General features: G+C 40.6%; 1 protein-coding gene across 1 annotated transcript in view; it reads left to right on the top strand.

Annotated features, from left to right (window-relative positions):
* necab3 (N-terminal EF-hand calcium binding protein 3) overlaps positions 1 to 15847 on the top strand; it is a 35883-nt gene extending 20036 nt beyond the window's left edge. The window contains exons 6-13 of the mRNA XM_079297107.1: positions 779 to 915; positions 3975 to 4096; positions 5663 to 5742; positions 8545 to 8598; positions 10819 to 10931; positions 12023 to 12100; positions 12720 to 12811; positions 15176 to 15847. Coding sequence (XP_079153233.1) covers positions 779 to 915; positions 3975 to 4096; positions 5663 to 5742; positions 8545 to 8598; positions 10819 to 10931; positions 12023 to 12100; positions 12720 to 12811; positions 15176 to 15204 — 705 coding nt within the window. The 3' untranslated portion in view covers positions 15205 to 15847. The remainder of the gene's footprint in view (positions 1 to 778; positions 916 to 3974; positions 4097 to 5662; positions 5743 to 8544; positions 8599 to 10818; positions 10932 to 12022; positions 12101 to 12719; positions 12812 to 15175) is intronic.
* Positions 15848 to 16359: the final 512 nt, after the last annotated feature.

Here is a 16359-nt window from a genome sequence, read left to right as displayed (position 1 = left end):
TATATGAATTTGAATCATGTTGCTACTGCAGAAAACTAATCAATTGATATTCCAGTGTGGTTACAACTCTAAAGATGCCTAACATTTTGCTTCCCAGTAAATACATCATTTTGTTTTTAAATCGCCTGGGGGCTTTTTTTAAGGTAACAGCTTTGAATCAGGGATTTCAATCGCAATACCACAGGAAAAAAAGCAACGCTTGTTAAACGAGAAGAGGAGAGGAGTGCTGAATAATTATGCATCCCGTCTTAATTAGATCACCTTGTTCCTCTGTTCTGGCTCCTTTTTAAAGCTGTCAGATTGGGGAAATCCATCGAGCATTCTGCAAACGCTAGTTAGCAGCTGTGGTCTGTCACGGAGTGCTCTGGATCATAATCACATGACGCATTTTCAGTTGAGGCTGCTTGTCATTATAAGTTTGAACAAAGAGCTACTGCAATGTTACTTCATCAGCACATTGCATGAATAAGACTCCTTTGAGAGTGCGTAATCACGTTGGTGTTTGGGGAATCGAGCAGCAATTCTGCTGAAGTTCCTCTACCTTGGAATTTGGATGTGTGGTACTGAATAATTAATGCGTTCAGATAAATAATTAGTCCATTTAATTGCAGCTGTTACACATTTCACAAGTAGGTCTACCTGTTGTTTTGGAGAAGCTACCAAACTCTCTCCCTCTCCCCATCTCTGCGGTCTGTCTTGTCTCTGACATGCTTTTACATTCTTGTTGCTTCCGTTTGAGCATCATGTGCTTTAACCTCTCCTTCTGTGTGTCTCTCAGGAGTACCAGGGTTCCAGTGTGTTGGGCCAGTTTGTCACCAGGTTCATGCTAAGAGAGACGTCCAGTCAGCTACAGTCCCTACAGAGGTCCCTGCAGTGTGCCATGGAGGCTGTGGAAGAGCAGAGCAGCCCTGCCCCGTCAGTACTGCAATATATGACACGTCTGTACTGTGCGTTACATATACAGATTACAAGATATTATCTATACTACACTATGGTCTTCAACGATACCCTAATGAAGGCCTTAATAAAGAGGATTGACATAAAGAGGATTTTTCAAGTTAGCTGACAAGATTCTGATTGGCTATTAGGTCTGTAGGTTACAATAATGAACCAGGACAAAATAAGACCTGTGTGTACATTCAATGCCAAAGCAGGAAGTAATGTGACGTTAAAAAAGCAGTTAATTGTGTTTTCCTGTAACGATGAAGGTGCTTCAACTTCAACAAACCTCAAAGAAAGACCACGTCCTTCCTCATAAACCCACATTTTACTTTATAATACCCATTGGGGATTAAGTATACCAGAAAATGTCTGAGTGTGGCAACTACACAATAAAACCTCTTGTTTTTTTATTATCATTTATTCAACAAGAAAGGTCCTATTGTGATTCAACATCCCTTCTGCCAGGGAATCCTGCTCAAGATGGGCAGCAAGAAAAAAGTTTTATGTTGGGCTACATACCAAAACAGGAATCAGAGGCTAAAATACATTTTTTCTTAAAATATTTCTAAACATGAAAAGAGAGGGTAAAGATTTACCCAGCTCTGTTTGAATGATTGGGACGGCGAGGAGAATTTTATTTTTGTTACCTAATGTTGTGGCGCCTGGAGTAATGTGTTTTAAAACAGGATATATATTCAAGTATCATTTTTCGTTGTTTTCTATGAAGTATAAAAACAAGAGGAAATGGCACTCTACATACGGCATGTAACACTGTAAGCAGTAGCTAAGACACAACACGGTGTCCACATACACAAAAACGATGGAGGTGAGGACGGATGGAGAGAACAGTCAATTAGTTTGAATGACTTATATGGAAATCATCCATAGCTTTGCCAGACCACTATCAGCAAAGCAAAGCACTTTGCTAAATATACTCTACTTTGTTCCTTTACCATTCTATCAAAAGCATTGCAGGAAAGCAGCCGTATAAAGCATAGCAGCACCACTACTATGCTGTTAAAAATGAAAATGTTGTCAGTGAAGTCAGTCTTGGTCTAAGCAGAAAGGAACTAATCAGTGATCCCAGGAACCTTTTGTTTACATTCTCACAGTATTCAAACAGTCGCCTCACTAACAGGCAGACTGCTTTAAATTCAATATTTCTGTCAGAGAGCTTCACTTTCAAGAAATGTAAATGGAGCTCATGCAAAAAGAAAGCAGATCTAAATTGCTGCCACCAATTTGGGATTTGGTAAACCACTGCGCGAAGGGACACAGTCCGTGTGGGAAATTAAAAAAACATGCACTTTATATTTTTCTCTATACGTTGTGGTTCATCGAAGACCTCGGCATTGGCCCCCGCATTTCTTTGATGCATCGCCTATTAAAGAAATTCAATGCAGAAGATGCTCAGAGGAGCAATCCGTCAAGGACCTTTTGATGAGTAGAAATCTATCTCACCACAGGTCAATACCATGACCAGTGGCTTTCACACACTTTCAACTGGCTGTTGACTAATTTGAATAACAAAGATGCTTCCTCCACTTTCTGCGGCCACCCAATTTGCTGAACTTGCAGCTGAGGTTGTCTGTTCCGCTGCGTGTGTCTCTCTCCCCTCTGGGTGCCACACTGGTATTATTATTGGAAATAATGGAGTGAGTGTAGCCAAGGTGAATTATTGAGATGGGACTGCGGGAGGCAGAGGGGGAGCAGAATGTGAAAGGATGATACAGAACAAGTGAGTCATAGAGAAAGAGAAAGCAAAAGAAAGGTGAATACAAAAATGAAATGAATGTCATATAAAAGGAGAGAGAGAGAGAGGGGGTGTACACAAGGACACGATGAGGATCTTTTTGTCTACAAATAACTCTTAAGATTGTATAAACGGGTATAGATGTTGGAAAGAGAAAGGGGGAGTGTGGCAGGCCGGCAGGGGCTGAATTAGAGCCATATTCAGTTGGCAACAAACAGCTTATTTCTCTCCCCTCTGCTTCCCTGCAGTGGATGTATAGGGCTGTTGCAGTGGCCTTTGGGCTCCAGGCTGTTCTCAGCATGCAAACCTCCTAGCAATGCGCTCCCTCTGCGCCGTCAGCATGACGCTGCACACACATACAGAGAGGGGCACGGAACATGAAAAAACAAATGTGTGGGGGCATTTCGAGACATTGAAACACACACGAGTGAAATACACACACAGACACACACACACACACACACACGGTGTGAGTGTGTCTCAAAGGTCACACTCTCATAACTGCCCTCGACACTCTGCATTTACAGGCAGCAAACACCTTCCATGTACGACAGAGCTGTGTGTGTGTGTGTGTGTAGGAGGGTTTTACCTGGCTTGTGGGGACATTAATCAGATTACATCGTCACATTGTGGGGACTCGCTCTTTTTTTGGACAAAATGGGGACTTGCTTGTACCCATAACATTAATTATAACATTTTAGGGAGAAGACTTGGTTTAAGGTTAGGGTAAGGATTAGGATAAGCTAGGTAGTGGTTAAAGCTATAAATCTCCTAGGAAATAAATGTAAGTCAATGTAATGCCCCCAAAATTGATGAAAGTGTTGGTGTGTATGTGTTTGTGTGTGAATATTCGAGTGGGTAAGTGCAAGGGCTCATCCTCCTTAACACCTAGCCTGTGTGTTAATAAGCAGTGGTGTGTATCTGGCCTTTCTCTAAATGTTTTCACCTCTATTCTGGACACTTCGTCTCTGGTTCTTGTGTGTCTGCACCATTGACTTCTCTCTCTCTCTCTCAGACTTTAACCTATCTCCGTATCTGATTTGAATCAATTATTAATACGTCCTTCCTTACCTCTCTCTGCTCTTCTCTTGCACCCTCTCTCCCTCTCTCCTCTCTTTCCTACTTTTTTTCCTCTTCTTTAGTCCCTTGTGTGGCTACCTCTGTCCACCCTATCTTCAATTTCTGTTTTTATTTTAATTTTTTACCACACATCCCTCTGACAGCTGCTGTCTTTCTCTCTGATGTTTGTCTCCCTGGGTATCTGCCGCTCTCATTGCAGAAGAGAGGTAAAGGCACCGGAGCTGACAGCAGTACAGAAGAATGGCAGGCGGTGTGGTCGCAGGATCCATAATAACCTGTGCATGTCCCCATCAGATCCCCGCTCCAGCATCCTGACCACAGGTACTATCATATTATATAAAACCATTTTTCATCATTTTAACTATCCTTAACAAATGCCATAAAACCAAAAGTTAATTTAGCCCCTTACATATTACATGTGCAGCGTTGTATTAAAATCCCAAAGGAGGCAGTGAACTCACCATAGACGTGTCCAGGGGACGCACCCGATTTTATCCCATGATGTTGCAACTTTGTGAACACCAAATCCGTAAAAGCAAACAAAAGAAACCTTGCTGTCAAAAAAGAAACAACTCACCGACCGGTCACCATTTTCTTACCTTGTGAGCGTCGCTCTTATGCAGACTAGAACCCATGTTCTTAGTCTCAATCGTTCCGAGAGAGACAATGCCCTTTCTGGGTTATAACCCGCCAACAGTGAGTCCACATCGATGCTGACTTAACCAGCTGCACTTACCAAACATTTGCAACGCCGTTTTGTGTTTATCATGGAACACATGAAAAACACATCAAATATAAAATGTAGTTCCGTAGGATTTTCCGTAAACAGTTATACTCGTAAACTGACACATAAGTAACATTAGCTCGCTAACGGCTCACTTTTCCCATCCCATCATGCTTTTAGTTATTAACTGCACCCCTGGTAGACATAGGGTGCTAAAATAATCCTTTGACATGTAGAAATCTGATATTTTTAGTTAGATACTTCGGACTTTTCAGTGCTTGGTTGCATATTGTGGAGGCGATTGTTTTCCCCTCTGGTGGGCGTGATTTCCACCGTGTGACGGGGTTTCGCTGTAACTTTATTGTGTCAATTTCTGCCTGCTCGGACAAATGACACCATTCTATAAATCGACATTTCAAACACCATGATGACATTCTCACCAAAGCACATCAACAATGAAATGTACTGATTGTCACCCCTTGGGGAAACGTGTTCAGTGGTGTACATGAATCATTCGCATCACTGTCATTACAAGTATTGGGCATAATTAGACGCGTCTGTAAGCTCTCTCTGAGGGCTCTTTTCCCTTGCTAAGATCATATTGACATTTTCTAAAGACAAATATTTCATGTTGAGCCTCATTTATTTTCTTCTTCACTTCACTCTTGAGGGACTGAACATCAAATATTGAGCCCGCAAGGAAAAGGAGTAAACCCTCACCGTAAAAAAACTTTAAAAGTCATTTTCACTAAACTGTATCAGGAGTTGGATGTATTTTTGTATACATGATAACAAGTCAGCAATTGTACATTTTTTTTTATAGGTGAGTGATTTTAGTTTCTTTCACAATAATTGTTTCCCCTGAATCCTTCAAACGATTTTATTTCTAAATGGGAATTTATTTGGACAAGAAGGCATTTTCACACACATACACACACATTTATTGTCCTTGAGCTGATGGAAGCCATCTGTTTTGACAAGACTGAATGGGGTCTTTTGACATCAATCAAATGATGAACACAGAAAGGAAACTCTCAGCACTGTCTTCTTCGTCCAAAGTATATATCAATAGTAAAACGCAAACTGTTTTATGTACCACTACTCAAATCCAGTCAGTAATTGTTGTCGGACATTCTGATGATTAAGTGTTGTGGTGTCTGCAGGTGTGTGCATGGAAGATGGAGATAACTGGTGCTCTCAAATCAACAGGCTGCAGCAACTGCTGGATAAACTGGAGTGCCAGGTATGAAGTGGTTCCTTCTGTATATTTTATAAGATCAAAAGGTTAATTTAAGAACCTCCACTGGCTCCCCGTCCCACAACAGATCCAATACAAAACCCTTCTCCTCACTCACAAAGCCCTCCACAATCAGGCCCCCTCCTACCTCACCGACCTGCTTCACCACCACACTCCATCCCGCCGGCTCCGCTCCTCTGATGCCAACCTCCTGTCCCTTCCGCTCAGGACCAAGCACCGGACATGGGGCGACAGAGCCTTCTCCACAGCCGCACCCTCCCTCTGGAACTCTCTCCCCAAAAACATCCGAGATTGCACTGACCTTACTATATAAATAAAATGTATTATTATTATTATTATTAATTTATTGTCATTGTACAACACGGTTGCGCCACGACATTTAGTTTGTAGTCCCTACATAAGAAAACCACGGAAAAAAAACGACATCATATGGATGGTGGAGAATACATTCAGGAGTCTGCTCCTATGCTGCTCAGAAATGTAGCAGGTATGGCAGCAGGGTGAACCGGCTTTGGCCGGGGTGGGTATTGTCTTTTTATGTCCTTTGGGCTCTTTGCAGGCACCTCTTGTCACCAATATCACTGATGCTCGGTAGATGGGTACCAATGATGTTTTGATCACCCGCTATACAGCCCTCCTGTCCTGCGCCATGCATATCCCCTGCCAGTTTGTAATGTCTCCAGTGAGGATGCTTTCTATTTAAAGCAGAATACAGATTTTCTGTTTGCTGCTGCCTTTAATTGAACCACATTCAATTAATATATTAATCAATTTCCTGCATTTCTGCATTTTACTATTGCATTTTATTTCTTACACTGTTCTTAATTGCTGTTAAATCTCCTTTTCGCCTTATGTTTTGATGCTTTTAATGGTTTTAAAAGGACTGCACAATATATCGCCATTTCCTCCGGGACCGAGTTCGTGCAAGGCGTACACTATAAAACGCAGATCGGCAGAGATCTTTTCCTGACGTGGTTTGTGTGCGAGTAATTGCAGAATTGCGGCAGTGTATGGTTGATTGCGTGCAGCGTAATGTCTCAGGGAGACATGTGAAAATTACCTTATCAAGACATCAAGTCTCCGGACACCAGGATTGTGGGTAGCGTCCAGTGAAAAAACATGATATCTCTGCTTAGAGTATCCTCGACGGAGTTTCTGTACGAGAGCGCAAATCTTGAGTTAACAGATGAATCGTTGATAACGGGCGAAGTTTAAAAGAAAGTAGCAGAGGACAGGTCCAGAGCAGAGGCCTTGGCTACTTCAATTATTGTTTCAATGTATGTTTTAAATCTCCTCTACTTTTTATGACTGAATTTGATTTCTTACACTGTTTCTTTAATTGTTTTTAAATCTCCTTTTCTTTTGCCTTATGTTTTGATGCTTTTAATGGTTTTATGTGAAGCACTTTGAATTACCTTGTTGTTGAAATGTGCTATACAAATAAACTTGCCTTGCCTTGCCTTGCCTTGCCTTGAAAGGTTTTTTGCACATATGAGCGCAAAGCTTTAATATTTTGACCCTCTGGTCCCCCATAGATTTATGGCATAAATGTTCCATGAATACAAATACAGTGTGTAGCAGCCATCAACATTAACATTATTAAGTTTGCTGAACAGGTCATGGAATCAATTTAATAGGAAATAACAGAAAAACGTGGGCCAAATTATGGAGAGAATATGCAAAACAGTAACGCCAAATGCATTAGCACAGAATTATTAATATGTTGAGAACAATGAGAAGTACGTTGGGCTACACACACAGCGCTGCAGGTTGTGCACATCTCTACCTGTAAACCTGCCTGCAAAACTACAAGATTACTTAGGACACTTGGATTTCACTTGAATGCTTCGTGTTTGCATTAAAATGTCCGGGACAAGGTGTCAGCTTAGTGCTTCAATGGTTTCAGCCGTGATGTGGAAAACGACAAGCCTGCTTGAACAGACCTACTGTGTTTTCAGTTCTTTAGGTCTTTACTGTCTATTATGTCAAATAATGTTCATTGTTATTCAACTTCACACTGGTAGCGTAATTCAGAGCATGTCTTTGTATGTTTGTGATGATCAAAAAGAGCGAAGGGTGCAGTGGAAGTTCAGAGTTCAGCAGATCTGCGTATCTGTCAAGCACAGTCACCTCTCTACCTCTCATTTCTCATTCTGTATCCTGTGACCCATCCATTCTTGCTACTACGTCTCAAAACCTCTTCACACTCCTGCCACATCTTCTGCTCCGTCTCGTTCTCTCTCTGCCAGTTGTTTTCTTTATTAACTCCTAGTTAGTCCCATCTTTTGATGTTCACTCTTCCTCTCCTTTCAGTCGCTCTCAAGGCAATTTTCTCTCTCTAGCCCTCCGTTCCACCACCCCAGAGGGACTCAGAGTGCAATATCGAAAGCAATTCATAACCTGCAGCATGTTCTGAGTGCAATATCCATCCCCACACTTCAACCCCAGCATCACACACACCTTCTGTCCACTTTTCTCCCTTTCTCTGCTCTCTCAAATGCTTCAGAATGACTTTTCAGCCTCAAAGGTTATGTTCTCTGTGTAAAACACACACACACACACACACACACACAAATGCCAAATCATGTCCAAATTAAGTGAAATATGTATGAAGGAAAATGCTGGTGTTTACCAAATTGCTTTTGTCATGACTTTCAAAACAATACTGATTCAATTCGAAAATGTGAACTGTGCTATAGAAAGAAAATGATGCCCATACCTCTTGCATCACCAGATGTTTAACAGAGACAAGAAGTTCTTCTCATATTTGTTACCTTCTTGTTTCAGGGTCCCAAGTTGGAGCCACTGAAAGAGGACACACTGGCCAGCACGTACAAGTCTGTAAGTCAGCACTGATACAAGAATTTGACCTGGAATACTGGCCGAAGTAAAAAAAAAAAGCAACGACTAAACATTTTATGTTTAGGCAGGTAGTATTTATTGAGCATGAAGCTTTTCGTCATTAAAGTAGAATTTGTAAAAAGTAAATGATTGCTTAAGTGCGAGGATCAGACCGTAGGCTTCCACATGCAGGGTGTTATTAAAGCGAGGTGTGAAAAGGTTGCTAATTACACCGAATTTATTCTTATTTTGACATTTTACAGGATAATTAGGGTTCTACAGCCACACACACACTCACTGAAGAAGAAAAAAACATTATCCAAACTAAATTATACCGACAGCATTTTAGAGCAATCAACCACAGTGAGGCCTTTGCATTGTAATGTTAAAATGTGACACGTATCTCCCTGTGTTATGATATAGAACAATGCTCTCTTTATCAGAATAAACAGTGGCTTGATTACAATGATTGTGAATCACTGTGCAAAATAAGTAGAACACACTGAAACTTTTTTTTATTAATTATTTTTCATTGTATAATTCCCCTTGAACTACATATTTTACTCCATTAACACCCCGTCACTCCACTTTTTGCTCTTTCTGACTGTGTACACCTCCAGTAGTTTCAATATATTCCAAATAGCTCACAGTATATTGTTCAAAACTCCTTTTCAGCCGCACTCGGAAATGATTCTCTCTAGAAACTGGATTTTGCTCATTCAGTTTGTTCACTGTTCCCATTCTGAATGTCAAGCAGCACACCTGTTTCCCTCTCAAACCAAATGACACCATAACAGCAGATAGCTGTCACATTTGCACACATTCTAGCTCTTCCAGCTATGAAAATCAATATATGACAAGCCTCAAGATGAAATGGTGTTCCACATGAAGCAAGCAAGGGACACGTTTTGACAAAGCTCACCTTGAGACAAGAGAGGGTAAATGATTATTGTTCTGAATTTGTGTCTGAGTGTCTTTGACATGTTCACACACGGAAAAAAAGAAGTCAGACAGGTGAGAGTGCCAGTAAACTGTATTGTTAGGGGGAACTATGGTGACACTTATGTCAAAGTATTTATAACAGCCATAGCAAAGTGAAGTCTGTTTTCACAAGTTTCAGTACTCGACAAAAGGAAAATGATGGAAAGAGCAATGTTTGTCCTTCTCTGTTTATTCCAGGATTTTAGAATAAGCCTTCCAAAATAAAACCCCAAAAAAAGCAAACAATATTTGAATAAGGGCAAAATACACACAGGATCCATCCATGAACCGCTGTCCTTTTCACTGTGTTTGCATGCACAGTAAAATCCACAGGATCCAATGGTAGATTTATTTACTTAGATCACAAAACCACATATGTTGTCACTCACCTTTAGCGGAGTCGGTTTTTTTATCTGCTGAGGTTTTGAAAGATGCACTTATAAGGTTTCTGCCACTGCAATACAATTGAGCCGAATGTAATTTACTTTGCTCCTCTGAACACTGGCAAACTGCACTTTTTGTAGGTACTATTTTCAAAGAAGTTCAATGACATCTCTTTGAAGATAGGTCTGTGGGTAATGCCGTTCATTAATATAATTTTAAATGCCATTAGCGTCACTAATGAAATTCCATCCTCCTCCTTTGTATTGGAGTGGTGACAACATTCTGAAGAGATTTCAACGATTGGTACCTCAACACTAAACTTAGCAGATACAACCAAAAATGTATATTTTTGTAATGAAGACCTTTGTGGAAACGCAGCGTACACGTTTCCCTTCATACTGGTTTCAGTGGTGACTCACTCCTGCATTGAATTGTTGAGAAAGTAAAAGAGGGCATCAGGTTAACATTGTGCATCGGGGACTTTAGTTCAAGCCCAATTTCCCAGAGGAGGACGCTGAATCGTGGCCCGCTGTGAGGATGTTGCTCGTTAGATGGGTACACCAATCGATAAAGTAACATATTTCAAAGTGTCTTATCTTTTCCTACGTCTGGATTGGTGGACAGCAGGTGTTTGCGTTAGTTGATACATTGAGTGAGCTGTCACTACTTCACCAGTGAACTTCAAGGAACAACTGTAGGAAAGAAAACTATTTGCGACACTGACTGTCACATTCACATTTAATTTCGACGGAAAACACACACACACACACACACACAGAGCAGCATGTTCTTCTTCTGAGCAGCCAATGTGTCATCTCTTCACATCCCCCTCTCTGTCTCTTGTCTTGTTAACAGAACATCCTGTTGGTTCAGAGGCAGATGTCGGTGACCGATGAAGATCTGGACAACTTCCGGAAAGTTCTGAAGAGCTACATCGATGCCACCGCAGCCCACTCTGACAACCTGCAGTGAGAGTTTTGCTTGTTTTTCCGACAAAGTAATATATCTGTGTCAGGCTCTGCTGCTGAGGAAAATTGAGGCCATGTTGAATCAGGGTTTTGAAGTGTCGACTGTGCCAAAAACGAATACGTAAACTCGGTGGAAAGGATGGAAACTGTACTGTTAATGTAAAGTTCCCAACGGCATATTATCATCTATCATCCTTATAGCTTATATATATTATAGCAGCTCGAAGAGAAACAACCAATCAGAGCCGAGGAGCCTCTAACGCAGCTGTCCATCACAGCTTGTGAAGCGCTGAGCAGATTAATAATCAATATTCTGTGACTGTATTGCCTCATTTGTCCCTCAAAGGTTTTCAGAAAGATATGTTAGTGTTCTGTTTAGCTGTGGAATGAGAATGTTTTCTCCGGTCAGTGGGTTTTTCTTGGTTTTGGTTTCGCTGTTTTCAACATGGCCACCAGGACAAACTTTCTCATTTTACAGCTTACTTAAATAAGTATTATCAGCTAAATGTACTTGATGAGTATCATGTTTTTGGATCAATATAACTGCTAGGTTGTATTTTACTGATGTAGCTGTTTAGGGTCGTGCTAATATTACTTTATGCTGTTGGGTGGTTTAAGCAACAGCAATGCATCACATTCCATAAGATCACCATCATGTCTGTAACGTCCCTGTCCTGCGAGAAACAACTTGTCACTTAAAAGTCAACTTTTCATGAGCTCAGAAAACAGCCTTCAGCTTTGTGACGATGCATCCAGCTGATTCAAGATGGTTTTAAAATAGTATATTTAGTTCAGGAGAATTTTCTCAACATGTAAAGGAGGACTACATCCTTGCAGACATGGTTTTCACTTCACAGGAAGGGGGTGAACAAAATGTATTCTAAAAAGTAACGAAAGGTGTCAGACAATTGTGGTGGAGTAAAAAGTACAATATTTGCCTCTGAGATGAAATGGGGGAGAAGTATAAAGTTGCATAAAAGGAAAATACAAGAACCTGTACAAGTACTATATCCTCTTTTTCTTCTTCTTCTTCTTCTTCTTCTTCTTCTTCTTCTTCTTCTTCTTCTTCTTCTTCTCCATCCTGCTGTCAGTGTGTCTGTTCAGAAGCTCCCGGGAAAGCTGTGTTACATAATGTACGAGTTCTGGCAAGACCGCATCTCCTGGATGAGGTCAGTAGTGTGTGTGTGTGTGTGTGTGTGTGCGTGTGTGCGTGTGTCCGTCTGTTTGTGCGTGTTGTTGTGTATCGGATATTGGCAGACATTTTGGCAATCCTAACTTTTTGATGGAAATGTTCTCCATCAGGGAAGATGAGCAGATGGCCCATCTCTCAGTTCACACACACACACACACACACACACACACACACACACACGGATATAGCTTAAATGGTTTTAAATAGCATCTATACACATATCTGTGGATAAATTAATCTGCACAGAATTGATTTTAAAAAAACAATTAAGGTTTACAATTACAAGTTATGAACAATTACAAGTTTGATGAACTAATTAAAGGTCCAGTGTGTAGGAGTTAGTGGTGTGGTTGTAGATTGCAATGTGGAAGTGCTTTAAACTTGCTTCTCTGGTTGCAGTTTCAAGCCTGATTGAATAGAAGTCTATGAGAAAATGACCCTACTTTTCACTTGATTTAACACCTTAACATGAGTTAATGGTCTCAATCACCAGTTTCAAGTCGTCTTCAAAACAGCATGGTTCCATTTAGAGTCAAATAGATGCTCAACTCATCTCTTTTTACACCTATTTTGCTCCTTCGTTGTCTTCTCTACAGCTACCTGCAGTCCAACAGCAGTAAAGATTTCCAGCGCTGCGCTATTGACATGTTGGAGGATGCGGAACTAGTTTCTACCATGTTGCTGCCAGGTATGTCTATATATATATAGTATGCATGAACATTTAACAGTGTTAATGTTATTAAATGAACATTAAAACCAGTTCTGCAAACCCTGCTTGGAGTGAGATCAACCAACACATGTAGGATTTGGACAAACCTCCAGAATTGGTCAAGTAATTTATGAAAACAGTGAGATCTGCTTGTGGCACAGAGTAGATGTGACATTTACTTTAACTTGAACTTGCCAATTAACTTGCTCAGTCTATCTTTGGTCGTCTTAGGCCATGCTGCAAAATCGGTGATTGGTTGAACACCCAGTTGTGCCTGAATGCTCTTACTTTTCGTTCGATATCGTACAAACTTTGGACAATTGCGTATGTCGACGGTCGAAATTGAAGCGTTTTTTATGCACACTAAATTCAAAACTTTAATGAGTGGGTTTGTGTCACTTTTCAAGTGAGAACACATTGCTTAGTCACAACGTCCTAAGTGTGTAATATGGAATTGGGACACAGGTGTAGATCGTGTTTTGCCTAACAACTTTTTTCACATTGGCCAAGATGAGTGAATGTGGTAATCGCTCCGTGTGTCACAGTCAGCTGTTGCATTAGTACATTAGGCCTAGATGTGTTATGATATGATGTACTAAAATCTCCCATCTGTGGAAACCGGGGGTGCGTCCAGAACTTCTGGGCCTCCTGACAATAAATCAGTTTAAGAATTTGGTTTAAGGTATAAATGTTTTCAAATCTGGGATTTACTGTGAAAATATTGAATGTTTCTGAATAAATAAATATCCAAGTGGGGATATTCTCTCCAAACACCCTGGGCTATGTTGACGCTGACTGTTTAAAGTGAGCCGGTTCTTATGTTTTGCTCACATGGCACAGATCCCATATGTGTGTTGTAAAGGTGTAAACAGGGCAAAAACACAGAATAACAAATATTTGATTGCGTTCTTTCGGACACATTTGCATGTGGAAAATGTTTTCCAGAAGGCAGACTTATACTCGGCATTGCTATTTCCATCCGACGCACGTTTCTTATTTTCTCATCGCAACGTCGTCAACTCCTCAGCAGGCTCAACACGTGGCAGAGTAGCACTAGTCACTGCCACCCCAGTCCAGGCCGCAATCACGACTCTCCTTTTGACATTTGAGTCATTTGTTGCGGGCCTCAAAGTACGCTTCAGAAAGCAACAGGATTGATTGTTATTTCTGCCTCTTTGCTTCCATTGCAGAGAGTTGTTTAGCTGTGTGGGCTGCACGGGCTGCGCTCGTTGCTAGGTTACTGTATGTGGTTGTTTACTTCCACATCTGTGACTCGCATGTGACGATGCATGCTGACTGTGTCAGACATAAATAAACAGTTTATGACAGAGTCACTTTTAAAACAGAGGAAAAACAACCCGAACAGGGACTCAGAAGTTCAGTACTTTATTTAAGAGAACTACACGTGTGTGTGTGTGTGTGTGTGCGCGTGCGTATGCGCGTGTGTGTAATCCAAAATAAACCTGAACTAGATTTCCAGAATGAAAAGTAATTACAATTACAGTTTTAAATATATATTGTCAATATTTGATTAAATTAGACTGACTGAACTGCCAATAAAATCATGAACACAAAGATAAACTTGAAAATGCGACACAAAAATAATCATATTTACTTGTTTCGTAGTATTAATTGAGGGTTTGTCTTCTCAACACCATATGTGTTTGCTTTGAGTGACTTTGCCTGTTTTTTCTCAAAGACAGATATCATTAGTATGGGTTACTGTGAGTTTGGCTGCTGGGGATACAAGTGAGTACACAATGCGCTGATTGGGAGAAAGAGTGAAAGCACGTCAGAAGCGCAGGAAGGAGTTGACTCTGGAATCAATAATAGAAAAAATGAATAAAACGCGACACTCGGCTGCTCCTAGCAGAGGCTATTATTGTCTGTGTCAGCAACAGTCACACTCCTTTCTCTTGTTTTTTCCAGGAGGAGTTTTGCACACGGTTACTTTCTTTGAATACGAGCATCTCTTTGACTGAAAAATGTTAAACATGGTGTAAAATCATTTGCTTTGTATCCGGCCTGTGTTTGCTGGACACTGACTGTCACATTTAATAAGTTGTAAACACTTTGAAAACAGCAGAACAAATGTGCACACAATGACCCTCTCCTGCATCTATACAGCTGAGAATTCCCAATTAATTGTTTGAATTGGCGCCATCTCCAAATTATGTAAATAATTTACACAATTGTTATTTTGCTGATGGAAGCGGTCAGCTGAAAATATGTGAAAAATGAGAGCTTACTCAAGTGTAAACTAGATCAAAGATGGCACCCCGACGTGTCCCTCCCTGAGTTATATTGGTGTGTGGTGACCCAACTCTGTGTGTGTTCCCTCAGCTTCCTGGTGGATTATGACTAACAACTAGCAACTGAATCCAGAATGTCACATCTACTGCCTACACGATCACACGGACAAAGACCCATCACCCACACACATAAACACACACGTACACGCACGAGAATTCAGAAGGCATCCATGTGTTTAAAAAGCAACAGGAGACAGAGACACCGCCGTCATCCAGCGCTCTCCAGCAGCATTTTGAAATGTCCGTCTGTCTTCGACTGCTCATTATCATGCCGCTTATATCAAAAGGGATAGATGCATCCCTATAGCCAATCGAATGACTTGAACGTGTTTGATTCTCTGCAATGCAAAAGCCTTTTCTTGTATCATAACCCTGTCTCTCACTTGGCCTCCTCTCTCTTGCGGTGTTTGTCTGATATTATGCCAGTGGAGAACAACCAAAAGAGACGCTAGAATAGGCTACTGGAACAAATCCAATTGAATGAAACTCCCCATGCCAGTATAGTTATCGTGCTTTTGATGAGTTGTTTAGAGTTGAATACAATGAAATATGAGATGAAAGGTTTCTTCAGCCTCAACATGCATGCTGGCTACTGTGGCCAAGGGCTTTCAGTCATATAGTTCCTTTAAACCCTGGCTGTATATGCTGTATATGTTTTTCTTTCATTTAGCTATTCTACTGTCGTGTGCACAGAATGCTAAAAAGCTACTCCTGCTCTGGCAGCTGTCTATTGATATACTACTTATTTATGTTAGTTACATCTCCTCTGAGACACTCTCTTTGTTTCAAAAGTATCTCCAAAAGTGTGATTATCCAACAGATGTAACACTTTGTGGGAAGATTTCATTGTATCACGAAGTTATGAAGAGAAAATTTATTGAATGTGTGATGTATTTATTTTGAGTTTATTCCATCTGTACACATGTAACTCAGATATATTCATGTTGTGTTTTGGTTCTGTAATCTACACCACAAAATGTAAAGAAACTGAAACTCGACTTCAACACCAATAAGATTAAAGCTATTCATTGTTTTGACAAGTGAAAATGCCTCTGAATCTTCAGTTCTCTACAGAAATGTTTCCTCTAATAATGCAACTTTTAATTCATTTGATCTCAATTCTCAATCTTACTCCGTGGCAGATTATTAGTTTATGAAGTCGTTATGGCCGACATTTAGCAAACGTCGATATTCAGCAGACACAAAGTAACAACT

This window comes from Melanostigma gelatinosum (genome assembly GCF_949748355.1).
Source record: "Melanostigma gelatinosum genome assembly, chromosome: 3".
Classification (NCBI taxonomy): Eukaryota; Metazoa; Chordata; class Actinopteri; order Perciformes; family Zoarcidae; genus Melanostigma; species Melanostigma gelatinosum.
The sequence above is the reverse complement of the archived record's forward strand: the minus strand, read 5'-3'. Positions and strand labels throughout refer to the sequence as shown.